This window comes from Carica papaya, chromosome 3, assembly GCF_054855325.1.
Source record: "Carica papaya isolate Zhongbai chromosome 3, ASM5485532v1, whole genome shotgun sequence".
In the NCBI taxonomy this organism is placed as follows: domain Eukaryota; kingdom Viridiplantae; phylum Streptophyta; class Magnoliopsida; order Brassicales; family Caricaceae; genus Carica; species Carica papaya.
The window spans coordinates 14,516,646-14,543,073 of NC_142311.1; the positions used below are offsets into that span (position 1 = coordinate 14,516,646).

A 26,428-nucleotide genomic window follows, 5' to 3' on the forward strand; every position below is an offset into this window, starting at 1 on the left:
CTTTTGTCATCAACCAAGGCGGAGCCTCAATACCCACGGCCCACTTAATGAATTACAAAATTAAATTAAATGATTAAAAAGTATAATTTTATTACGTTTTATAATTTAATTTCAGTGATCAAATTTTCATTTCCCTAAGATTTTTTTTTTTTTTTTTTTTTTGATTTTGCTTTAAACCCATTAGATAATTTAATTTAAAAATAATATATACTAAAAAAAGAATGTCAGTACCAACAGACACGTGCTAATAATAATTCATTAACAATAGTGTAATATTCAATGACAACCACCTCATTATAATAAAAAATTCAAGCTTTCTAGAAAAATATTAAAATTAAAAAACAAATATGAAAAATTTTACTTGATGAAAAATATATTTATAGTATCAATGTCATATATTAAAAATTGTATTATCATTTCTATTTATAGACCACATTAAATTTGAGATTATGGACGTACGTGTATGCGTACTTTATATATAAATATATATATGTATGTATAGGTATTATACGGCCATGACGAGAGATGTCGATAGTTTTATCAAAATAACAAATTCATAGTTGTTTTAATTTATGATAAATTAAGTAAAATTAATATTTTAGGAACTTAAGTAGAATTTTTATAGTTGACTAGATTTAGTCTTTTAACTTTTGTTGGTATCTTTCATATTTAATTACCAAAAAAAAAAATAATAATTTTGTTTTCAATAAGAGTTAGAACTAAAAAATATTTCATATAATAAAAAAAAATCAGGTAAACATTAGAATAAAACAAGTAAAATAAAATAAATATGAAGGATTTTGATAATCAGAATAGTGATACAAAACATAGGAATTCACTACACCATTTTGGAGTGTTAATTAGACAAATCTTTCATTAAATTTTAATAAAAATCAAATTAAATTTTCGTTTTGTAGCAACCCAAGTAGATATACTGCATCTGCACGGTATCTCTCCAAGTTATTGCTGAACAAAGAAAATATCTACCTGCCTAAGAAACCAAGAAAAAAACTAAAGAAAGTTATTGCTTGAATACAAACCAAGACTTGTGGAAATCAAAATTACCCCACCAAACGTAGAAATGAAGAATCAAATATTAATAGTGACTTGAGACACGAACCATATACACAGCCTTAATATAAATCCCTGGGCTGTGATTAGCAGCAATTTTAGATTTAAAGTCAAACCCAGAGACACCGCGTCAAATGGTTTGTCTCATGTGCATTCATCTTAGTGTGATTAGCAGCAATTTTAGATGACTCTTTTTTTTTCGAATTTAACTTTGCCATTTCCCATTGTAGAGTTTGTGGCTGAAGCTCAAGTCTATCTCTTCGTCTCATCCCAAAAGAAAAAGAAGAAAAGAAAAAGAAAAACTAACCTTCAACTGTTAGCACTTTGCATTGCTCGGCTAATTGCTTCTTGAAAATATTGAAGTGATATAAAAATTGCTTCCTGTTTGTATTAAAGGTGCAAATTTGGAAACAAATACGCAGATTAATAAACAGACAAAGGAAAAAAGTAAAAAGAAATCAACTCAGCGAGCACCTAACCTCAGTCCTAATCGTTCGACTGCCTTGAAAAGGACACGTGTTCAGGTACGAATGAAAAACTTCACGAACATTTTTTCCCTGGATGAGAAGTGTAAAAAATTATCCACGTTTTCTTTCTCCTACTGGCCTCAGTGATTAAAGAATTTAGCCACAACATACACGTTAAAACATATTATCCAGAAATTCACTCTCAGACGCCAAGACAAGCGGCCATACATTGAAATGGAGATTGTTTTCTAGAATTAAAGAAAAAGAAAGGAGAGTTAATTTTCACAGGTTTCCTCGTTGAATGATGATGGAAATTGAATATGCCTGAAAATCTCTTGGACAAACTAACCACAAAAAGAGTTTTTAAAACTCGATTGGATACTCTCTAGGGCATAAGCCAATAGAGTAAGAAAATAGAACCAGGCAAAACAACATAAAGAAATTTACCATCCTACATGATCATACCTTAAAATTATCATCTCCTTCAATACTCTCTTCTAACCCGGCGAGTCCACCAAAAGCAATCAATAAGTGTCTACAAGTTGAAACAATATGCAAATTAGATGCTACTATTTTTGAAGAAAAAATAATATAATGTTAAAGTCACATGTTTAAGATCTCGTTCAGAGTTGAAATATGTAGAATTTAGGGTTTAAGGCTAAGTTTTATTAGAGATAACACACTAACTTACGGAATACAAGTAAGGTATATGATATTGCTTTTAATTAATTAATATAATGGCAAATTTGACGTCTATAATAGAAAAAAATCACATTACAAAATGATCAATTCGTATATTTATAAGATTGGGGTTCAAATTTTGTGTTTTTATTCAATAAAAGAAAAAGTTTTCTTCCAATTCAGTCTCTTCGAACGCATTCTTGATTCCATGGAAAAATTGTTTGATCTTGAATGAATTTTTTTTTTTTTTGCGAATTTTTTTATTTGAACACCCGTTTCTCAAACAAAATTGAATTTTGGTGCAAATCACTTGGTTAAAGAAACAGTGAAAGACTTATTGTTTCTAGGATGCAAAAAGAAGTTGTGATCTGGTAAACTTAACTGAACTGCCAAGGCCGGTCCATTTTTTTGTTAAAGAAAACCAAATCCGGTCAGGTCAATTAATTTTTAATTAACACCGAATAGGACAATGTTTGGTTTTAGAAACAAAAAACATATTTGAATTCAACCGGTTTTATGTATATGATATACATAACCCAGTTCAGATTAGATTGAACTTAACCGGAAAACAGATCTGGCTGAAAACAGAATTAATTTGTTAAATTCATTCCAATCAGATCAAGTTTTAATTTTGCAATACCCACCCCAAACCTAATCTGTTACCATCCTTAAATGTTTCTTGATGGGCAACAACATCCCCCCAATTGATAAAATGATCCTCTTAAACTCACTTGAAGAAGGAAGAGAATGTTCCTCATAACTCTCTCAACACTCTCTTTATATCTACAGGAAGTAAAGAAAGGTAATATAAGGGAATACTAGAGAAACAAGACCGTGTAGGAGTGACCCTACCACCAAGGAAAAAAAAAGACTTCCTTCCAACAGTCAAGAAGCAAAGCAAGCTTAGGGTTAATCTCGAGGGAGACATCCGAATAGGTGATGGGCCCCTCTAGAACGTCATACGCCGCCAACTCCGCCAACTCTATGACCTCTCCTCATCAATATCAATTCCAAAAGACAACTCATGCTAAGATTAATAAGCAAACCCAAGAATCCGTCAAACAGATGCAGGATGGTGCTTACATTTACCCAAGAATCCCAAGAACCCAACCACACTCTCCCCCCCCCCCACCAACCCAAAAAAAACAAAAACAAAAACACACACACACAAAGAATGCCACTCAACCGTGGCTTCTAAGCCACAAGAAATCAAACAACTCATAACATCCACCATAATCCCGAAGAGAAAGGGGGGAAAAACTCCCCTAGTCTCGAACCTCCCTGACCCCAAAACCAAGACATGGCGTTACCATTCAGAATGACAAAAAGAGCTAAGATAACCAATAATGCAACTCCTCCACTGAAGACCAAAGCCCTTCCTGTAACGCCCAAAAAATTGGGCAATTTTGTTATTTTATTATAAATTTTATTTATTAAGTTTTTAAAAAAAAAAAAAGCGCCACGTCAACGGCCCAGCCAGCAGCCCTGTCCAACCAGGACTTGCCGCGTGGCAAGACCACGTCGACCCGGGGACGGGCCACGTTAGCGATCCGCGTGCGCGCGATCGGACGGCCCAGATGCGTCCCCGCACGCACGGACGGCCCAGATCAAGCGTGCGCACGGACGGCCCAGATTCAATCAAAAACGGACGACTCAGATTTAATCAAAATGGACGGCTGAGATCAAAAGGCAAAAGGGTATAAATAGAACCCCCACACCTGACCACAAAAACCCTAGCCGCCTGCCCTCACCGGAGAAGACGAACCAGACGCCGAAGGAGCCGGCCGCCGCCACCCGCCGCCGCACCAGGGAGATTTCCGACCGCCAATCGAGGTAAATTTCATACCCCCGACTCGTTTTTCCACGCTGAGTTCCCCTGTGGCCAAATCGGAGCCAAAATCCCGGCCGAAACCCAGCGGCGCCGCCGCGCCCCTCCTCGGTTTTTGCCTCCGATGAGGCCCTTCCCGGCCTCCGTTTGATGCAATTTTTATATCACCGTGATCACCATTCTTTTCTCTACAGGTTGATCGGAGCCGAATCACCAAAACACGAACCTCGCCGGAGAGCCGTTGCACCCGAGAGCACCACCGTCGGTAAGCTTCGGTTTTCCGTAATTTTTTGGCCCCCCAAGGGCCCTAGGGTTGTTTTATCGCAGGGACCGATGCAAGTGTGGCCGAATTCGGCCGAAAACGGCCAACCCGAGACAAATCGCCGCCGCAAGCGGCGGCGCCTTCGCCGGAGCACGGCAGAGCCGCTGTGCCGGAATTGCGATATTGGCCAAAAAGGGGCCCTGGGGCTAATTTGGGATTTTTTGGAACACGTGCAGGTACCAGTAGTGCGTTTCAGTTCCTCAGGAAAAATTCAGGGAAAATTAGGGACAGCTTGTAGCGCACTGTGAAGCCGTGTTCGGACCCCGAAACGAGTAAGGACCCCTCACCCTACTTCCTATCACGGTATTAAAGTTCAATAATGATAAAACGGTAATTCTTGAATCAACGAATGTGTGAAATTGCTTAAGGTCGCCAATGGAGCCCGAGTCTAGTGTGTTGGTCGGTTAACTGTTATTTGGCATATTTTACAGTTTTAAATGCAGTATGAGGTCTGATGTTTTCATTTCATTGTTCCGTGTGCATATTTTACTGTTTTATTGATTATGGGTTGAATGACTGAGAAACCGATGCTGTATGTTGTCTTGTTTGGCATAAATTACTATTTTACTTGTTTGTGTATGAATTGATGATGCTGACTGAGGAAAAGGGGAATGAAAGGGTATGTAAATTGATAATTGTATAATGTGATCAGTCTTACTAGATATCCTGGGAGATGGTGGACGGACCGGGTCCGTAGGGAACCCTACCGGGATTGTGGTCTCTCATACCGGACAGGGTATGGAGACCCTATGTGTTTTGGCACCCATACCGGACGGGGTATGGGGAAGGCCCGTTTCACCCTCATACCGGATGGGGTATTGAGGTTTATAGTTTTGGCACCCATACCGGACGGGGTATGGAGACGGCCCTGGAATCTGATTACAAGTGTTAAGGGTTCACGGGTAGCGGGACCCGTATGGATCCCCATGGATACTAGTAGGCTGGTAAAAGATGAAAGATATGTTGTGTAATGATTGAATTACAAAAGGTGTGATAAGTATTATGTTATACAGTTTATATGATTTCATGATGATGATGATGTTATTGCTTTCGTATACGGTTTTATGATTTTCACCGAGGTAAGTGGATGGTAAAGGTTTTATTATTGATAAAAGGATTTGTTGTAAATTATGCTCCATTGGTCTTTTTGTATTTTCTACCCACCTTTACCTCCGTAACGGTGAGATATCGTGATGTCTTTACTGGGCTAGTGTAGCTCATTCCTTATTTAATCATTTCAGATCAGGAAGACATTGTTCCCGAGCCCGTTCCGCAGGAAGACGACGAAGGGAACGCCTAAAGACTCCATAGTCATATTCATAGCTTTTACTTTCGAGTTTTTCCTTTAATTAGTTTGATTTTTTATATTTTGAGCACGTTTTTGGTTTTGGTGTAAGGGATGTTAATCGAAATTTTGACTTCGCTTCCGCATTTGACATTTTTAATACACATATTTCATTTTAAATTTCCGAGGCCGTTACAGTTGGTATCAGAGCCAGGTTTCCTCGGACCCATCCCTTACACAATAGCGCCTTAAAGAAATACTCACCGATATATCGTTACTCAACCATTCCTTGTGAATGCAGGTACACGGAAATGAGGAGAGGAAGGCCCCCACTAAACCGAGCGGCCTAAGATAATTCGCTTCGGGAGGATTTAGACAGACTATTTGAGATGGTGGAAGCTCTCGTAGCTGCCCAGCAAAGGCGAGAGGAGAGAAGGGAGTTACCCGGACCTCCTCCGCTATCGCAGGTTGAGCCCCCGCTACAGCAGGCTGATCCCGAGCCACCCCAGCAGGAGCCTGCTCCTCCACAGTACCACCCGGCACCACAGCCACGTTACCACCAGGCGCCGCCACAGCACATTCCAGTACCCCCACCACATCAGCAGGTGCCACCACAGGGTCCTCCAGTTCACCGTCAGCCGGCTCCAGTCCCTCTACCTCGGGACCCCGCTCCTTCCTTGATCGACCCCGGCTTCATAGAGAGGTACAGAAGACTGAACCCTTCTACTTTTGCAGGGGGATCCTCTTTTGAAGAGGCCCAATACTGGCTGGCAGAGACTGAGAGAGCTTTCGAGACCTTGGGAGTAGTTCCTGAGCAGAGGGCTGCCATTGCCTCCTACATGCTGGTAGGGGAAGCAGTACGCTGGTGGGAGCTCAAGCGGACCACCCTGCCTACACCAGCTACTTGGGAGCAATTCTTAGCGGCCTTCCACGCGGAGTATCTCCCTAAACACATCCAACACCTAAAGGAAATGGAGTTTGCTCAATTGGTCCAGGGAAACATGACAGTGTCGGAGTATGCCCGTAAGTTCCTGGAGCTGGGCCGACATGCCCCAGAGACATTGATGGATGAGGGCCGAAAGGCCAGGAAATTCCAGTGGGGTCTCCGCCCGGAGATCAGACAGCACTTACTGGTAATGGAGCTCGAGACATATTCAGCAGTCCTGGCAAAAGCGCAGATCATAGAAAGGAGCTTCGACACCCACCCTCAGCTAGCGAGGAGTTCCCGACCCTCAGCCCCGCTCCGCAGGCCAGCACCTACCATGCCTGTCCAACCCAGTAAGAGGCCCAGACCCGCCATCCAGGCCCCTCCTCAGGCTACGGGGGCAGCACGTGGGAAGATCTGCCAGTACTGCGGCAGGGATCACGGGGACCGACCCTGCTACCGCCTCAACAACACCTGTCGCATATGCGGCAGTGCCCAGCACTATGCAAGGGAATGCCCGAGGAACCAGAATCAAAGAATACCTCCAATCCAGGGCAGAGTTTACAACCTTACCCAGAAGGATGCCGACGCAGACCCGGACGTGGTTCATGGTATGTATACTATCTCTGGCCACATTGCTCATGTTTTGTTTGACACTGGTGCATCACATTCTTTTGTTTCACATGTTCTTGCTTCTAAAATTTGTGTGTCACCTGATAGACTTGATTCATTATTGCTTGTATCTACCGCTGGGGGGGAGACATTGCTAGGAGAGGTTATCTACAGGGCATGTGCCGTGGAGATAGCAGATAGGAAATTGAGGGTAGATCTGATAGGGTTAGACACGGGGATTTTGATGTAATCCTAGGAATGGATTGGCTAGCGGCGTATCACGCCACCATAGACTCCTTTAACAAAAAGATTGTATTTAATCCTCCCAACGAGGAACCATTTACAAGTTAATAAAATCATTCAGTACTAATTTCCCCTGATGGCAAGTTTTCTTAATTCCCAGTGCCTTAATCTTGTATTTTCTCTAACTAGGTAAACCCAAGAAAGAAGTTTGTATCCAAGAGATTCCAGTAGTCCGAGACTTTCTAGACGTATTTCCGGATGAACTGCCCGGTCTACCAGTGGACAGAGAGGTCGAGTTCACCATAGACTTACAGCCAGGTACCCAGCCCATCTCGGTAGCTCCTTACCGAATGAGCCGCATCGAGATGGAAGAACTAAGGAAACAGATCACTGAGTTACAAGACAGTGGTTTCATTAGACACAGCGTTTCCCCATGGGGTGCCGGGGATACTTTTGCAAGTAAGGTAGATGGAACGTTGAGACTGTGCATTGATTACAAAAGGATAAACAAGGTAACAATTAAAAACAAATATCCTCTTCCCCGGATTGATAACTTTTTCGATCAATTGCAGGGTGCACGGGTCTTTTCTAAAATAGATCTACGATCAGGTTACCATCAGGTAAAGATAAGAGCAGAAGACATCCCCAAGACGGCATTCCGAACCAGGTACGGACACTATGAGTTCCTGGTCATGCCGTTTGGGCTAACCAACGCCCCGGCCATCTTTATGGATCTAATGAACAGGATCTTCAGAGAGTTCTTGGATCAATTTGTCATCGTGTTCATCGATGATATCTTAGTCTACTCAAAAAGTAGAGAAGAACATGCTCATCATCTTACCCAAGTCCTACAGGTACTCAGGAAAAAGAAGTTGTATGCAAAGTTGAGCAAGTGTGAATTTTGGCTCGAGCAAACCGCCTTCCTAGGACATGTTATATCGAAGGAAAGGGTATCAGTGAACCCCGAAAATGTTGAAGCGGTACTTGGTTGGAAAATGCTGACAACAGTTAAGGAAATTCGCAGTTTCCTGGGGACGGCAGGTTATTACCGCCGGTTTGTCGAAGGGTTCTCTAGTCTAGCAGCTCCTCTAACCCGACTCACAAAGAAGAATGCAAAGTTTGAATGGAATGAGAACTGCGAAAGGAGTTTTTCAGAATTGAAGAAGCGACTGACTACTGCACCCGTGCTGGCTCTACCGAGTGGATCAGGAGGGTATACAGCTTATAGTGATGCCTCCTATCTGGGCCTGAGTTGTGTCCTGATGCAGCATGGAAAGGTTATAGCATATGGGTCTAGACAGCTAAAGAATCGTGAGAAGAACTATCCTACCCATGACTTGGAGCTTGCCGCAATCATACACGCCTTGAAAACCTGGCGCCATTATTTGTATGGAGAGAACTTTCAGATCTATACCGATCATAAGAGTTTGAAACACATCTTCACTCAGAAGGATCTCAACATGCGTCAGAGAATGTGGATGGAACTCCTCAAGGACTATGATTGTGACATCCTATACCATCCAGGTAAGGGCAACGTGGTAGCCGATGCCCTCAGCAGGAAAAGTGCAGGCACCCTAGCCCATTTGATGGTTTCAGAATGCAGGTCCATTGGGGCCACGCAGCAGGTTCGACTGCGAGATCTGAAGAGGGCCACATGTTTGGGCCACCTAGCAGTCCAACCCGAATTAATCCAAAGAATAAAGGAAGCCCAGTCCGTCGACCTCGCCCTAGTAACCCGCAAGAAGGATGCAGAACAGGGAGTGAGTTCAGAATTTCAGATCTCTGCCGACGGATTGATTCGTTTCAAGGACAGAGTGTGTGTCCCAGACGACAGTGAGTTAAAAAGAGACATCATGACGGAGTCCCATAGTTCAAGGTTTGTCATGCATCCAGGAAGTACAAAAATGTACCAAACTATGCGACCTCGGTTCTAGTGGAACGGGATGAAGAGAGATATAGCCGACTTTGTATCTAAGTGCTTGGTATATCAGCAGGAACATCAACGCCCAGGTGGGTTACTTCAGCCTTTACCGATTCCAGAGTGGAAGTGGGAACATATCACCATGGACTTCGTATCAGGACTACCCAAGGCACGATCAGGACATGATGCTATATGGGTAATTGTTGACCGACTCACTAAGTCTTCCCACTTCCTGACCATCAGAACGACTGATTCTTTGGACAAATTGACAAGAATGTATATCCGGGAGATAGTCAGACTACATGGAGTCCCAGTGACAGTGGTATCCGACAGGGACCCCAGATTCACTTCTCGGTTTTGGAATAGTTTCCAGCAAGCTATGGGAACAAAGCTGTCTCTTAGTACTGCCTTCCACCCCCAAACTGATGGACAATCAGAAAGGACAATTCGTACGCTTGAAGATATGCTCCGAGCTTGTGTTCTTGACTCCGGGGGCCATTGGGACGACCATCTACCCCTGATAGAGTTTGCCTACAACAACAGCTACTAAGCAAGCATCGGCATGGCTCCATATGAGGCGCTATACGGGCGCCCGTGCAGGTCACCGATTTGTTGGGAGGAAGTGGGCGATCGAAGATTGTTTGGCCCGGAGTTGGTAGAAGAGACCACGTCCAAGATAGTTAAAATCAAGAAGAACATTCAGACAGCTCAGAGTAGGCAGAAGAGTTATGCAGATACCCGGAGGAGAGACCTGGCTTTGAGAAAGGCGACCGGGTGTTTCTTAAGGTCACTCCCTTCAAGGGAATTAGTAGGTTCGGCAGGAGGGAAAAATTAAACCCCAGATATAATGAACCCTTTGAAATTTTAGACAAGATTGGTACCGCTGCCTACAGACTTGCACTGCCTCCTGAGCTCTCCCGGGTTCATAATGTGTTTCACGTATCTATGCTACGTAAGTACAACCCGGACCCTTCTCATGTCTTAGCTCATGAACCGCTTCCACTCCAAGAGGACTTGTCTTATGAAGAAGTACCGGTCGGTATCACGGACCGAGAGAGCAGAATACTCCGCAACCGGGAAATATCATTTGTAAAGGTCGTGTGGCAGAACCACACGTCCAGGGAGGCTACTTGGGAACTGGAATCAGAATTTAGGGCCCAGTATCCCCATCTGTTCGATCAAGAGTAAGAGGCAAATTTGGAGGACCAAATTTCTTTAAGGGGGAGAGAGTTGTAACGCCCAGAAAATTGGGCAATTTTGTTATTTTATTATGAATTTTATTTATTAAGTTTAAAAAAAAAAAAACGCTACGTCAGCAGCCACGTCAGCGGCCCAGTCAGCAGCCCTGGCCAACCAGGACTTGCCGTGTGGCAAGACCACGTCGACCCGGGGACGGGCCACGTTGGCGATCCGCGTGCGCGCGATCGGACGACCCAGATGCGTCCCCGCGAGCACGAACGGCCCAGATTCAATAAAAAACGAACGGCCCAGATTTAATCAAAATGGACGGCTGAGATCAAAAGGCAAAATGGTATAAATAGAACCCCCACACCTGACCACAAAAACCCTAGCCGCCTGCCCTTGCTGGAGAAGACGAACCAGACGCCGGAGGAGCCGGCCGCCGCCACCCGCCGCCGCACCGAGATTTCCGACCGCCGATCGAGGTAAATTTCATACCCCCGACTCGTTTTTCCACGCTGAGTTCCCCTGTGGCCAAATCGGAGCCAAAATCCCGGCCAAACAGCTGAAAAACACGGCCGAAACCCAGCAGCGCCGCTGCGCCCCTCCTCGGTTTTTGCCTCCGATGAGACCCTTCCCGGCCTCTGTTTAATGCAATTTTTATATCACCGTGATCACCATTCTTTTCTCTACAGGTTGATCGGAGCCGAATCACCAAAACACGAACCTCGCCGGAGCGCCGCCGCACCCGAGAGCACCGCCGCCAGTAAGCTTCGGTTTTCCGTAATTTTTTGGCCCCCCGAGGGCCCTAGGGTTGTTTTATCGCAGGGACCGATGCAAGTGCGGCCGAATTCGGCCGAAAACGGTCAACCCGAGGCAAATCGCCGCCGCAAGCGGCCCCGACCAACCAGGACGCGCCAGGTGGCAGAGGCGCAGATGCGGGAGGCCACGCGGGGGGGAGCCACGTGAGCGATCCGCGTGCGCGCGATCGAACGGCTGAGATCCATTCCTGCACGCACGGACAGCCCAGATTGAAATCGCGCATAAACAGCCCAGATTGAATCGCGATGAACGGTCCAGATTCACTCCCTATTTAATCGCGATCGAACGGTTCAGATCAAAAGCGATGGATAGCAGATCAAAGTGGATGGGTATAAATAACCTCATCCGTACCAAAACCCTAACCCTAGCCGCCAGAACCCCTCGCCGGAGAAGACAGCCCAGCTGCCGGGGAGCCGACCGCCGCCACCCGCCGCCGCACCGGAACTTTTTCCGACCGCCAAAAGAGGTATAAGAATTTTCCTCTTGCATGAAATTTTATTTTAAACCCACCTATGGCCAAATCGGAGTGAAAGAACCGCCGCAGAAAATTTCACAAATCGCCTCCGATGAGATCCTTTCTGATTCCCATTTCGTGTAATTTTTCCACTGTTGTGATCACCGTTTCCTTCTCTACAGGTTGACCGGAGCAAAATGCACAACCGCAACGTGAGTCGGAGGAGCCGCCGCACCGGAGAGCTCCACTGCTAGTGAGTTTCGATTTTCTACGTTTTTTCGGCCAACCGAAGGCTCTAAGTGTGTTTTCTCACAGGAACTGATGCAAATTTAGCTGAATCTGGCCGAAAATGGCCGAAAACAGCCAACTGAAGGTGGATCGCCGCCGCAAATGGCAACGCCATTGCCGAAGCACGGTGAAACCACTGTGCCAGATTTTCGAAATTGGTCGAGTAGGCCCTAAGATTGATTTTTGAGTTATTTGAGACATTTGTAGGTACCATAAGCGCGTTTCAGTTCCCGAAGAAAAATTCAGGGAACCCGATTTTTGGGTTATTTAGGACATTTGTAGGTACCGTAAGCGTGTTTCAGTTCCCGAAGAAAAATTCAGGGAATTCAAAAACCGCCCATAGGCGCAGTAAACCATTTAACTTTTCAGCGTCAAATTAGGTAAGGACTCCTCACCCTATTTTCTATCATGGTATTGAAGTTTGAATAAATGATAATAACTATATTTTGTACAAATTAAATAGATGTGCATAATTAATTACGGATTGCTAATGGAGCCCGAACCGGACATTATTCTCTGTTGATTTCTGTTGATTGATCTTACAGTCTAAAAGCATAATGGTTTTTGATTTATTTATTTTATGGTTTAAATGCATGTATTATTTCCTTACTTGACCACTATTTATTTCGGAATCTAAAATATAATTGCATTGCCGGATACATGTTTATTTGTTTATGTGATAATATTTGATTTGGTGACGGAGACTAAGGGAAAACAGGAAAGGGGTGTAATCTAATAAACAGATAAGATGACAGTCTCACTAGATATCCGGAGAGATAGTGGATGGACCGGATTCATAGGGAACCCTACCGTGAATGTTGTCTCATACCGGAAAGGGTATGGAGATTTGGTAATTTGGCAATTTGGCGCTCATACCGGACCCTATGGATCCCTATGAATACTAGTAGGCTGATAAAACGAGAAACGGTTACGATTTCGTTTAATGTTAATAAATGTGAATTTATGATATGTTCTATGTTGTTGGTCGTGCATGAAATTATAATATGTATGATATTATTACTTTTATAATTTTTTTTCATAAATTCCTCCATGGTAAGTAAAAAAATAAATGGTTTTATTTTAAATAAATGTATTAGTTTAAATCTAATGTTTCATTGGTTGTTTTGATTTTCTACCAACCTTTACTTCTGTGTCGGTGAGATAGTATGATATCCTTACTGGACTAGTGAAACACATTGCTTATTTAACCATTTCAGATCAAGAGAATCTGGTTCCCGAACCCGATCCGCAAAAATACTGCGAGTAGATGCTAGATACTTTATATTTTCTTTTACTTTTCTCATTTTTCGTGTTTCTTTCAGATGATTCATTATGTGATATTTGTTTAGTATTTTTAAGTTATTGTATAAGGGATGTAAATCTTAACTTTTTACTTCGCTTCCGCACTTAAATTATTATATATTTCTTTTTGAAATTGCGGGATCGTTACACTCTTAATAATACTTCAACTATTCTAGAAGAAAACCATATTTAATCCATCTTGTCCTTGCACCTTGTTCATACTAAGAGCTTAAAAAATTGATAATTAAAGTGCGGAAGCGAAATAAATACTCAAAATTTACATTTCTCACACAATAACTTAAAATACCAATTAGTGTTACGAAATTCACTATTTTGAAAGAAATACAAATAAATAAGGAAATGAACGAAAAATAAAGAAAATTAGCATTCTACGCGCAATCATCTTCCGGATTGGGCTCTGAATCCCGATCCTCTTTATCTGAAATAGTTAAATAAAGGATGAGCTACACTAATGTAGTAAGAATATCACATTATATCACCGACACAGAAATGAAGGTTGGTAGAAAATCAAAAACAACTAATGGAGCACTAAACTAAGCAAATTCATTTATTAATAATAAAACTATTTACCGTCCACTTACCGTAGTGAAATTTATAAAAAACAACCTATAGAAAACAATAATATTATATATATCATGATTCCATATATAATTGGCAACATAACACATATTATACTTTCATATTCAAATCATCAAAACAGCAATTGCCTTTTTTTTCACCAATCTGCTAGGCTAGTATTCATAGGGATTCATAGGAATGTCCCCGCTACGCATGAACCTTTTCCTTTAACATTTTCAATTACGGGACGTTCCCATACCCCATCCGGTATGAGTGTCAAATTACTAAACTTCAATACCTCGTCCGGTATGAGCGTGAAGCGGACCGTCCCCATACCCCGTCCGCTACAAGCGCCAAGTTACCAAGTCTGCATACCCCGTCTGGTATGAGACACGTTCACGGTAGGGTTTCTTGTGTACCCGGTCCGTCCACCATCTCCTAGGATATCCAATAAGGCTACCGTTTCATCTATTCACTTAATCACACAAGTTTTTCCGTTTACCTTTAACCTCCATTTTTCCAATTCAACCGTAAACACATAAAACAACAATACATGCATTCAATGCTATAAAATCAATCAATAAGACACTATCATGCATTTAAAATATAAAAACAATCAACAGAAAAACAGTAGATACTGATTCTGTCTCCATTAGCAATCCGTAATTAATCATGAACATTTTCTAAATTGTACAAAATACCGTATTTATTGTTAATTAAACTTCAATTCTATACCAGAAAATAAAGTGATGGATTCTCACTCAATTTGATACCCGAAAGCCTAAACTATTGACTGCGCTCACTAGCGATCCCTAGGTTCCCTGAATTTTTCTTTGGGAATCAAAACGTGCTATAAGTACCTACAATTGTCCCAAACAAACCCAAAATCAGTCTCATAGCCCATTTTGGCCAAGTTTGAAATTTCGACACAACGGCTTTGCCGTGCTCCGGTGACGGCACTGTCACTCGTGGTGGCGGTCCGCCTCGAATCAGCTGCTTTCGGCCAATTCTGCATTAATTCTTGCGAGAAAACATGTTAAGGGACCTCGGTTGGCCGAAACTCATAGATGACGAGGCTCTCGGTGCGGCAGCTACTCCGGTTCACGTTGGGGTTGGGTGTTTTGTTTTGGTCAACCTGTAGAGAAGGAAACAATGATCACAATGATGAAAAAATTTTGCCGAACGGGAATCGAGAAGGACTTCATCGGAGGCGTTTTGTGAAATTTCACGCGATAGTGCCGTCGGGCTTCACCTACTGTTTCCGGCTAATCGACCGGTCCTTTTGCTCCGATTTGGCCATGGAGGTGTTTAAAATTGAATTCCGAGCAATAAAAAAATTTACCTCTTTTAGTGGTCGGAAGTAACTACGGCACGACGGCGAGTGGCGCCGGCTCTCCTTCCCGGTGGCTGGATCTTCTTCGCCGAGGGCGACTAGCAGTTAAGGTTAGGGTTTGATATGAATAGGGTTATTTATACTCGTCCGCTTTTGATTTGAACCGTCCATTGCATTTGATCTGAACCGTCCGATCGCGATTAAATAGAAAGAGAATCTGGGTCGTTCATCGCGATCCAATCTGGGCCATTCATCGCAACCTAATATGGGCCGTCCGATCGCGTTTGGGAAAGGAACACATCTGAGTCGTTCGTGCGCGCGGAAATGGATCTAAGTCATTCGATCGCGGGCACATGGATCGCCCACGTGGCCTCCTGCATGGCACCACGTCAACGTCCACTGCCACACGACGCATTCTATTTCGTCAGGACTGCTGATCGGACATCCTACGTGGTAAAACTTTTTTAAATTACATTCTGACTCTCGATTTCCAATTTTTTCTTTCAAAAACACCCCCAAAGTCCAAATTTTCACCCATTTTTCTCAAAATTGTTTTCAATTTCACCCCCCATCAAATTTACTTCATTTTTGCATTAAATAAAATTAAAAAAATCAAAAAATTTATATTTATAATTAATTTAATTTACAATTAAATTAATTTGGGCATTACATAACTCCTCAAACAACTTTATTTGTTCTCTTAATAATACTTCAACTATTCAAGAAGAAAACCATATTTGATCCTTCTTGCCCTTGCACCTTGTTCATACTAAGAGCCCAAAAATCTCTTGATCTCTAACTCATGAAGGGTCTCTTGGACCATCTCGCTCTCTCCCTATCAATGGGACTGCAATCCAAACCCTAAACAAATGACTAATTGATGATCTCATCCTCAACTACTTCTCAATAGTCAATGATCATATACAACCAATCACCTCCTAGTCTCTCTCAAGTCTTCGATTCTCATGCTCAAAGCTCTGGAATACAAGTCTCTACTCCTGGCATTAACCACCATATGAAAGAGGCCAGTACTGGCATCTGTTTTCGCAACCAAACTCATCTCGGTTTATACTTACCGCTAATTTCCTCTTTCACAAGAATCTCTTAGAAATCAATTTCAAGGAACTAATTGAACATCATCAATACATTATCCAATGCCATCTTATCGAGAACATAAACCCTAACCAAAATGTTGTTATTCTCACTCTAATGTCCACCAAAAACCTTTTTGTTCCACATTTGCAATTTACTCTCAAGAATTGCAACTTTTTCATAAACTTAAACCCCTCCCAACCAATAGGAACACTATGCCCATCAAGTCTAACACTCACTAAGGTCAGTATGGACAGCCATAAATTCTCAAAGAATCTCTATGTTCCATGTTATATCCCCCTCTTCTGAGGGATAAGTTAGAAAGCAAATTACTATGAATAAAATTAATCATGAATCCTACATCTTAAATCTAGATAGAAAAACTTTTGTAGTTTATTTCATACCTGTCTTCTTAAATTTGGGAATTTATCCATCTTTTACAAAGGTGTTCAATGAAACCAAATGAAAATAAATTTTCATGTTTGCTTGTGGATTAGAGACACTCAAAATGATTAATCAACATCTACTATAACCTCTAGTCTTCTAGGATAACAAATTACCAAAAACAAAAAAAGGAAAGGACTTCTTGCAATAGATTAGGAAACCTGTCCTCCCAACGATTAGAGACAAGGAACCAGTCAATATAGGAGGAGGCAATTCTACCCCAATTTACTTACCAGATAAATTGAGCACTAGAGAGGAGAAAATCTCTTAATTTCACAGTCCAAACTCCTAACCCACAAAAAATCATTTTTTTAATTAATAAAAATTCTTAAAGATATCTGCCCAGATTTTCTCTCTTATGAGGCCCGCATCCGCACCATGATATTAGCCACTTTCTTTTTTCTGCTTTTTTATTTGTTATTATTGGGACATAAGATATACACATGTAGACAACCACAGCACTCAAACAAAAATATCTTCTAAAACACCAAGAAGATCAAACAAAAGCAAACAAAGATTGAATATTCACAAATTAAAAAAAATAATAAGAACAACAAAATTAAAGCATTTATTAAACCTTCAAGAGAAAAGAAGTTGTTTCCAGTATAAGATTTTGGCCAAAATGGATTGAAGGGCAGAGGAGAAGTCTCAAAAGTAAAAAGAGAATGCGACCAATTGTAAGAAAATTACAGGCGATTGTATTAATTTAGGTTGAACAAGAACAAAAAGGAAGCACAAGTAAAGTCACCTAAAAAGAAATTGTAAATCAAGATCTCAAATCCCAGATATTCAAATGAACCACTTGCAGAAATCAAGCACTTCAAAGTTTCCATAAAGTTTATTAGACTTGAAAAAGAAATCCCAAATGGATATCTCTGGGACTGTCTCCCTGTAATAAGCTCCCAGGTGGGAGAACCCACATAGATGCAATTATATTCATTCTATGCAACTTTCCACGCATAGAATAGCAAGCAAATATAGTAAAGACCTATTTTTTCAGCATTGCCTAAAACTCGTCAAACTAGAAACTTCAGCTAGTTTACGAAGCAGGCATCTCCAAATATATTATGGTGAATTGTTAGTTATTCACTGAGAAGCTTACCTGAAGACAGGCAGATTCAGCTCTGAGGAATTGATAATCTGACCATGCTCTGAGGTACCAATCAAATGATCATAGCCACCCTGTGATCAAATATGACATTAGTTGGTCTTTGTGAAAGGTCAATAGAAGAAGTGCACTCATCAATTACCAAACCCGCATCAATTAGAATTACTTTGTAGGGGCAATCTTTGAATACTGAACTGATATTAGAAGCATATCGCACTTTGTACCCCCAATACATCCCTGCTTCTTCCCTAGGTTTGGAGGATGAGGCAACCAGCCGTGGCAAATCTAGATAAATGCAATGTAAATTTAAAACATTATAAGTTGAATACTCTTCTGTTATCTCACAAATGAAGATGGCATTCAGCATTCTTATCAGATTGTGGTTAATCATGGAATTCAACTAAATCGTGGTTAATCATGGAATTCAACTAAAAGTTAAATGTCACACAACATAACTGCGCATACATGCAAAAATCTAAAGGAATATGAAAGTGCAATAGCATGACTCCACCAACAAAAATTGACGAGGACCCACATAGCATAGCATACCAGCATGAATAACATTTGAACAGTTCAAAACTGCAGGAAAAGGAAGGATAGTTAATTACCAGCATCCAGATTACGGTTGGCACTCATAGCGACAGTTACTCTTATTCCAGGTTCAAGTGTTTGTTCAACAACAACATTCTGTGTCATTATGAACATTAGAAAAACAAACTTTACAGAGACTTGCTTCTCATCAAAAGTTGAAAATGACAAATAAAAGTACAATTTTGTGATAAAGAATCAAAACAAAATATAAGAAAGATAGCTAGATCAGAGCCTCCAAGGCCTAGCAGTCAATACCTGGCCTCACCATAAGGGGTCAGCCAGGATTAAAAGCTTTGCTTAGCAAAGAACAAAAAGCTTTTACATAGCAAACATAATAGTGACAAGTACAACTCTAGGCATCCTTGTCCATTGAACAAACACAAAAGTTATAATACTTGAACTCTATCAATAAATATCACAATGCAAGAACTCAACAATAAATAAGGCCTTGTAAACAACCATGGCATGTTTGGTTCACTATTTAAAGCAGAGATGTGTCGAGAATATAATAAATATTATGTAGTATAAGACTTGTTATTGATTTATTGGCCAAATCAGGTTTACTTTGCAATTCTTACTACTGAAGATCTTTATAATGCTTGCGCAAGTAAAACCTGGAGGCCACTTAAATGCCAATGGCGCCCCATAGATGAAAACTAGGAATAATACATGAAACAGATATATAAAATCTTCTAGAGAGCATAATAAAGGTTCCTGACTGCAGATATAGACAAGATCATGAGGCTACAGAACTAGATGTGCAAGATTAAACAAGCTGACCAATAGTTACTAGGCCAAATCACATGATTGAATAAAACCACATAAAGGAAAAGTTTTACCGGTGCTTTTAAGACAATAACAATAAATCCATGATAAAATAACAGCCCCTTAGCAGTAACTATGTACCACTAACAATCAGTATCTTCAAGTCTATACTTTCTATGCCATGCTAGAACAGTGGAAGAAGCTAATGAAGTACTTTTAAAAGACGAAAAGAGAGTCTCAACTAGATTTAGAAGATTGAGACCATACCTTACTTAAACCCACATCAACCATGGTTCTCATCGAGTTTGGGGCCTTTTCTTTTAGAGTGACACCTATAAATAATGACAACAAGATAAGTTTATATGTATATACATATACTTTCAAAAATACACAAATATGTTATAACACATTGGCAGCCAATCGATTCAGACCCAAAAGACTCCTGTTAGATGTTGGATAGATGACTATCACACAAAGAGGCCCAGGTCATTTCAAGACATTAAGAAAAGTTGAACTAAATATTCCTCTTTGATTAAGCTAAATTTCATTGACCATGACCCAATTCAATTCAAACACTAGACTTGCCATCTCAATCAATCCTTTCTTCAAAACAATCTTAGTGTAGGCTCTGTTTGGAATAAAGGATGTTTATTTTCATCTGAAAGCTTACACTTAGTTTAGTTCAATTTTAAGAGCTGATAATCCCTTTAAAGTTGGTGAAACTGATTTTCATTTTGATGAAATTAGGAATATATTAGTTCAATTCCACTTAGAATTCTCTTTCAGTAGAATTTTCCATTCTCTACTAGTCATACTAAATGTAGATTTCCAAATGAATTCCACCAATATTTGTCCATTTTTTTGAAACATTAACTTAGTGTGTTGTGAACATGAATATGTAATATTGCAGGTTATCTAAAACATCACCTTCTAGTACCACTGATTCAGCTAAGTGCTCATCTAAAAATATGCAAAACTATAAACTGAAGGTACAAGAAATTATAATTGAATGTCGATCATTATAATGCATTCTACCTTCTCGGTAGGCAGCCCACTCATGCTTTCGCAAATGGTGTGGAGCATCAAGTGGGGGCAACATGCCCTGCAAAGCCCCAGCCAAGACATCCAATTTACCACCCAAAAGAAAAAGTATTAGCTAATGAGGAAAAACCAAAAACAAAAAAAACAAAAATAATTGAACATTTAGAACACACCACAAATCTTAAGTTATTATGCTTTGGGAAGAGAGCTTTTCTTAAATATTGTGGTGTCTCGAGATACTGCAAGATCCTTATAAGAAAAGCTGCACCACTTTCATTTTCATCTGAAGAAACCAATGTTGTAACGCCAGAATCATTTTCTGAGCTATTCTTATTATCAAATACAACCACCTGCCATTTCAAAAAAAGAAAATTATGAAAAATTCTCAGCAAGCAAGCCAATCATATATTTCCAAACCTAACAACCCAAAATCTATATTCCCATCCACAAACAATATTGACAATTACTTCCAGAAATAAAAAAGCAAGATTAATTAAAAAAAAAAAACAATACTGATTACAAACACAAAGCAGCTTCCATTATTCCTGAGCTCTTTTGCAGTAACGAACAGTATTTTGCTCATTGTACAATAACTAAACCTTATTACTACTAAGAAAAGGAAAAACAGACCTAATGAACTAAGTATAGGTAGAGACCTCGTCAATACGAAAAATAGTGGCGGCGCGAGCAACCTGACCAGCCAACTGAAAAAGGGACAAAAGTTAAAAGAACAACATTAGGAATTTAGTGCCTAAGCAAATCGTGCGAGACCAATAAGATAAAGGAAGTTTTGGTTTCACTAATAATAAATTTCTCAGCAACCAAACAGAAGCGAGGGAGAGAAGCTGTACTCGAGTAGCAAGTTCGAGCGATTGAGTATTGTCGATGATGGAACCAGGTAAGGCTATGCTAACGGTAGGACTCTCATAGCCAACTTCGTCCGTGCCCGTTTTATCTCTCTTATGTTTCTTCTTGTTTTTCTTCTTATTAGGCTCGCCGCTAACGAGATCGACATTATTGTCAAGATCGTGTTTTTCCCTTTCTTTCAAATTTCTGCCTTCTTCCAATTTTTCCCCTGCTTCTAGTTCAGCTCTCTTCTTCTTCTTCGCCATTCCTGAGCAGTAGTTACTTTACTCTGTCCGCAGTCTAACTCTGTGGTAGCCAGAAGCGCGAGGAGCGAACCTAGGATGGTTATGCAAGAGTGCAGCAGCACAGAGGCATCGGCGAATTTTAAGTGTAGAGAAGAGTTTTGTTAAGAGAAGCATACGTCTGAGTTAGTACGCGCAGTCAAGGGGCCTAAATAATTGTGGTTTCAATAATATTAAATTTTGTTTAAATTAATTTTTCTCTTAATTTTTTATCAAATTGATTCTCGATATTAAGTTAAGTATCACGTGTCAAACTTACCGATACGGAGCACTTTATCATTGATCCAAAAAAATAATATTATATTAAATATCACATAACATTGAACATAATATTAAAAAAAATTAAATATTAATTGGTTTAAATCATACATAATTTAAAAAAAAACTATTAACTCGTAAAAAAAAAAACCACATCCTAAAATTTCCACAATCATCTTCTCTCATCTTCGATTCCTCTTCGAGTAGGTGACTCAGCACTACTAGGAGAAGAGAGTGGTGGTCGTAAGCTCCTTCACCACTGGGAGTGGGACAACATCAATGCAATGACCCTAGAGTGTGACCCGACCCCACTAAGACTCCATGTAAATTTTACACTCTCTTAACTTAGTTATACTCTCTTCTTCTAGGTTGAATTGTTCTTTGTAATTTTTCTGTAAAAACAAATTTATATATATGTTATTCCACATATTTCATTTTTATTTTTTAAATTATATTGCATTCTTTTGTAATTCTATACTTGGATATACTGATATATTTGAAATGAATTCAACTAGAAGTTGATATTTCTACCTATTAGAGTGATGTAAAATTATTCACTTGGTTAAAAAAATATGTGTATAGTAGATTTAATTTCGAATTCCATATATTTTTGTTATAAATTTTGTAATTAATACAATACTAATAGGTGTAACATGGACAAGCAATGCATAACTTAGTGAGGAGAAAACAGGAGTGAACCAACAAAGTGGGAGTGAGGAGAAAATAGGAGCAAGCAAAAGCTTAACATCATTGTGTGAAGAAATAGCTCAACACAACAAAGTTCCCAACTTTTCTTACTATGTTGAATGAGAAGGGACCAAAAGGCAATGAGGAGAAAAGGGAGAAGCAAATGTTATCACGGACCATACCTTATCTTATAGGGTAATGATCGGAGCATACTTACTTAAATCATATAGATTCGAGTTAAATAAAATAATTTAATTTTATTAATCATAACAGAATCGCAGAAACGTTTCATTCTTTAAATGTAAAACATAACCATATGTACAAGACTCTAAATTTCATTACTTACATTATTAAATAAAATTACGAAATAGTAACTTTAATTTCAGAGTCTAGCTTCAAAAAAATTTTTTGTATCACCATTCACTCTGTAACAATATCTTCAGTATCTAGAGAATTCTAGAGGGGTAAGATAAAATATCTCAATAAGCAATATTATGATATCACATCATGGTACATGTAATATATAGTTTCTTTACACACAACAAAATATACATATCATATAATCTTTTCAAAACAGATACGAATTAGAATACGATTGTACAAATCAGAAAATAGACTCACAATTATTTCGTTATATACTTTATCACTATTATGAAGGATAAATCAGTTATCATACATTATGCATGGGCACATATATTTATTACTGTTTTTTCATGTACCCGAATACAGAACGGTATACATGAGTATCTTGAAACACTGCTACTCCCAAAACACAGAATGGTTAAAGCACGCAAATTAGACAATTTTCCCATACACCCAAACGCAGAACGGTTATATATGAGTACACACTTATCATTTCACTAATATACCCGAACATGAAATGGTATGTATGGCCATATTGAAATCGAGCATAATGCAGATGCTTCCAGAATAACTCTTTTCCATAATAAGTGATACACACATATCAAAATCACATTTCCAAAATACAAAGTGAAATAACACTTTTATCGAAGTAAAACTTTAACAAATATTTACTTAGCAAACACAAACGACAAATTAAATATTTGCACATTTTTATATTGAAAATACATAAAATATTTCAAAACTACATAGGTTATGAATCTATAATATCCACTTACCTTAGGTCTTTAACAGTCGTAATCTTAATCCCGGCAGAGTTATAGCTTTATTTATGATATTTTTCTCTCAAAATTAAGGTAGAGGTTCGGGATGATTTTTGATCACTTTCTTGACTCAAAAATATCAAACATAATACTTAAAAACTAATTCCAAAAATTAAAGAAAAACTGAACTTTAAAACTTAATAAAAGACTTATATTTCTAACGGTTTATAACTTCTTTTTTATCGTGAATTTTCTTCCTCTTCTCTTCCTTTTCATCTGCTGTAACGACACCAGAAATATACAATAGAAATAAAAGATAATTAAAGTGTGGAAGCGTAATAAAAGTTCAGGGTTTACATTCCTTACACAAATAACTTAAAGTACCAAACAGTTTTATGAAATTCACCCTTTTGAAAGAAATACAAGAAATAAGGAAATGAACGGAAAATAAATAGATATAGCATCTACTCGCAATCCTCTTGTGGATCAGGCTCTGGAACCTGGTCTTCTTAATCTGAAATAGTTAAATAAGGGATGAGCTACACTAGCCCAGTAAGAATATCACACTATATCACCGACACAGAAGTAAAGGTTGGTATAAACTTAAAAACCTTTAATGGAGCACTAAATTTAGCAAATTCATTTATCAATCATAAAAATCATTTACCGTTCACTTACCGTAGTGGAATTCATAAAAATAATCTATACAGACAATAATATTATACAGATCATGATTTCATATATAATCAGCAATCATAGCACATATTATAATTCTATACCCATCATCAATAAATCAAACAATAATTGTTATTCTTTTCACCAGCCTGCTGGTATCCATGGGGGTTCATAAAGATGTCTCCGCTACACGTGAACTCTTTCATTTAATATTCTCAATTACGGGTCATTCCTATACCCCGTCCAGTATGAGTACTAATTTACCAAATCTCAATACTTCGTCCGGTATAAGGGTAAAGCAGATCGTCCTCATACCTCGTCTGGTATGAGTACCAAATTATCAAGTCTACATACTCCGTCCGGTATGAGACAACATTCACGATAGGGTTCCCTATGTCCCCGATCCGTCCACCATCTCTCAGGATATCTAGTAAGGCTGTCATTTCATCTATTCATTTCATCACACAATTTTTACCGTTTAATCTTCTTTTTCCCAATTTGATAGTAAACACATAGAATAAACCATACATGTATTCAAAGTCATAAAAAAAATTAATAAAATACCATCATGCATATAAACTGTAAAAACAATCAAGAAACAACAATAGATAATTTCCGATTCTGGCTCTATTAGCAATCCGTAATTAATTATGCACATTTTCTAAATTCACACAAATATCGTATTATTATTTATTTAGACTTCAATTGTATGATAAGGAATAAGGTGAGGGATCTTTGCTCAATTTGATGTCTGAAAGCTACGTTGTTTAACTGCGCCTACGGACGATTTTCGAGTTTTCTGAATTTTTTTTCGGGAATTAAAATGCGCTAATAGTACCTACAAATGTCCAAAAAATTTAAAATCGGTCACAAGGCCCACTTGGCCAATTTTAGAGTTCCGGCACAGCGGCTTTGCCGTGCTCCGGCGACAACACCATCGTCTGCAGCGGCAGCTCGCCTCAGGTGGGCTATTTTTGGCCCTTTTTGGCCAAATTCGGCTGATTTTGCATCGATCTCTGTGAAAAAATACATTAAAGAGTTTCGGTTAGTCGAAAAAATATAAAAAATCAAAACTCACCGGTGGCGGGGCTCTCTAGTGCGGCGGCTCCTCCGGCTCACGTTGCGGTTGGGTGTTTTGCTTCGGTCAATCTGTAGAGAAGGACATGGTGATTACAACGGTAGAAAAATTACACAGTACAAAACACAACCTAGACCTAGGTAGGAGGTATCACTATAAATTGTATATCCACTCGATCCGCTCGGCAAGGCCAATACAGGTGTAGTAGTCCGTCGCTTCTTTAGTTCTGAAAAACTTCTTTCATAGTTCTCGTTTCACTCAAACTTGACATTTTTCTTTGTGGTCCGAGTCAGAGGAGAAACTAGACTAGAAAGCTCTTCTACAAACATGCGTTAATAACCTGCCATTCCCAAAAAACTACGAATCTCTTTAATTGATATCCAGTTTTCCCAACCAAGCACTGCTTCAACCTTTTTGGGGTTTACTGACACTCCATCTTTTGATATGATGTGTCCCAAGAATGTAGTCTATTCAAGTTAGAACCCACACTTACTCAACTTTGCATACAGTTTCTTTTCTCTGAAAACCCACAAAACTTGAGTCAGATGGTGGACGTGTTCCTCTCTACTTTTTGAATAAACTAAGATGTCATCATAAACACAATAACAAACTGATCCAAGAATTGTCTGAAAACCCTGTTCATCAAGTCCATGAAGATGGCTAGAGCATTGGTTAGTTCAAGTGGCATGACTAGGAACTCATAGTGTCCGTACCTAATTTGAAAAGCTGTCTTATGGATGTTTTCTGCCCCTGATTTTTACTTAATAGTAACCTGAACACATGTCTATTTTAGAGAATACCTAGGCACCCTGTAACTGATCGAAAAAGTCATCAATATTAGGGATGGGATACTTGTTCTTGATTGTGACTCTATTCAGACCTCTGTAATCAATACATAACCTCAGTGTTCCATCTCCCTTTCTAGCAAAGGTGACTCCAGCACCCCAATGGGACACACTATGTCGAATAAACTCACTGTTCTGCACTTCAGTGATCTGTTTTCTTAGTTCCTCCATCTCAACACAGCTCATGCAGTAAGGAACAACCGATATGGGTTGGGTGTCTGGCTGAAAGTTTATGGTGAATTCGACTTCTCTATCCACTG

The 26,428-nt window shown here is 39.6% G+C and overlaps 1 protein-coding gene across 5 annotated transcripts; it reads right to left on the reverse strand.

The window, feature by feature from the left end:
- Positions 1–766: 766 nt before the first annotated feature.
- Positions 767–21,640, reverse strand: LOC110808287 (methyltransferase C9orf114 protein). 5 transcript variants are annotated; one of them, XR_015817846.1, is made up of 13 exons: positions 21,205–21,640; positions 21,010–21,057; positions 20,527–20,703; positions 20,348–20,414; positions 19,580–19,644; positions 18,565–18,643; positions 18,123–18,241; positions 17,951–18,030; positions 2,004–2,073; positions 1,710–1,786; positions 1,551–1,628; positions 1,379–1,452; positions 767–987 (listed from the first exon to the last, which is right to left on the reverse strand). XR_015817846.1 is itself a non-coding variant. In XM_088216052.1 (12 exons), exons 1-11 carry the CDS (start codon positions 21,463–21,465, stop codon positions 1,381–1,383), a joined length of 1,116 nt encoding a protein of 371 aa, XP_088072178.1. In that variant the 5' UTR covers positions 21,466–21,640; the 3' UTR covers positions 767–987; positions 1,379–1,380. The 5 variants fall into 5 exon arrangements, 3 of the variants coding, with proteins under 3 accessions (XP_088072178.1, XP_088072177.1, XP_088072179.1); XR_015817845.1 differs by having other exon boundaries at positions 767–991; XM_088216052.1 differs by lacking the exon at positions 1,710–1,786.
- Between the last annotated feature and the right edge of the window lie 4,788 nt (positions 21,641–26,428).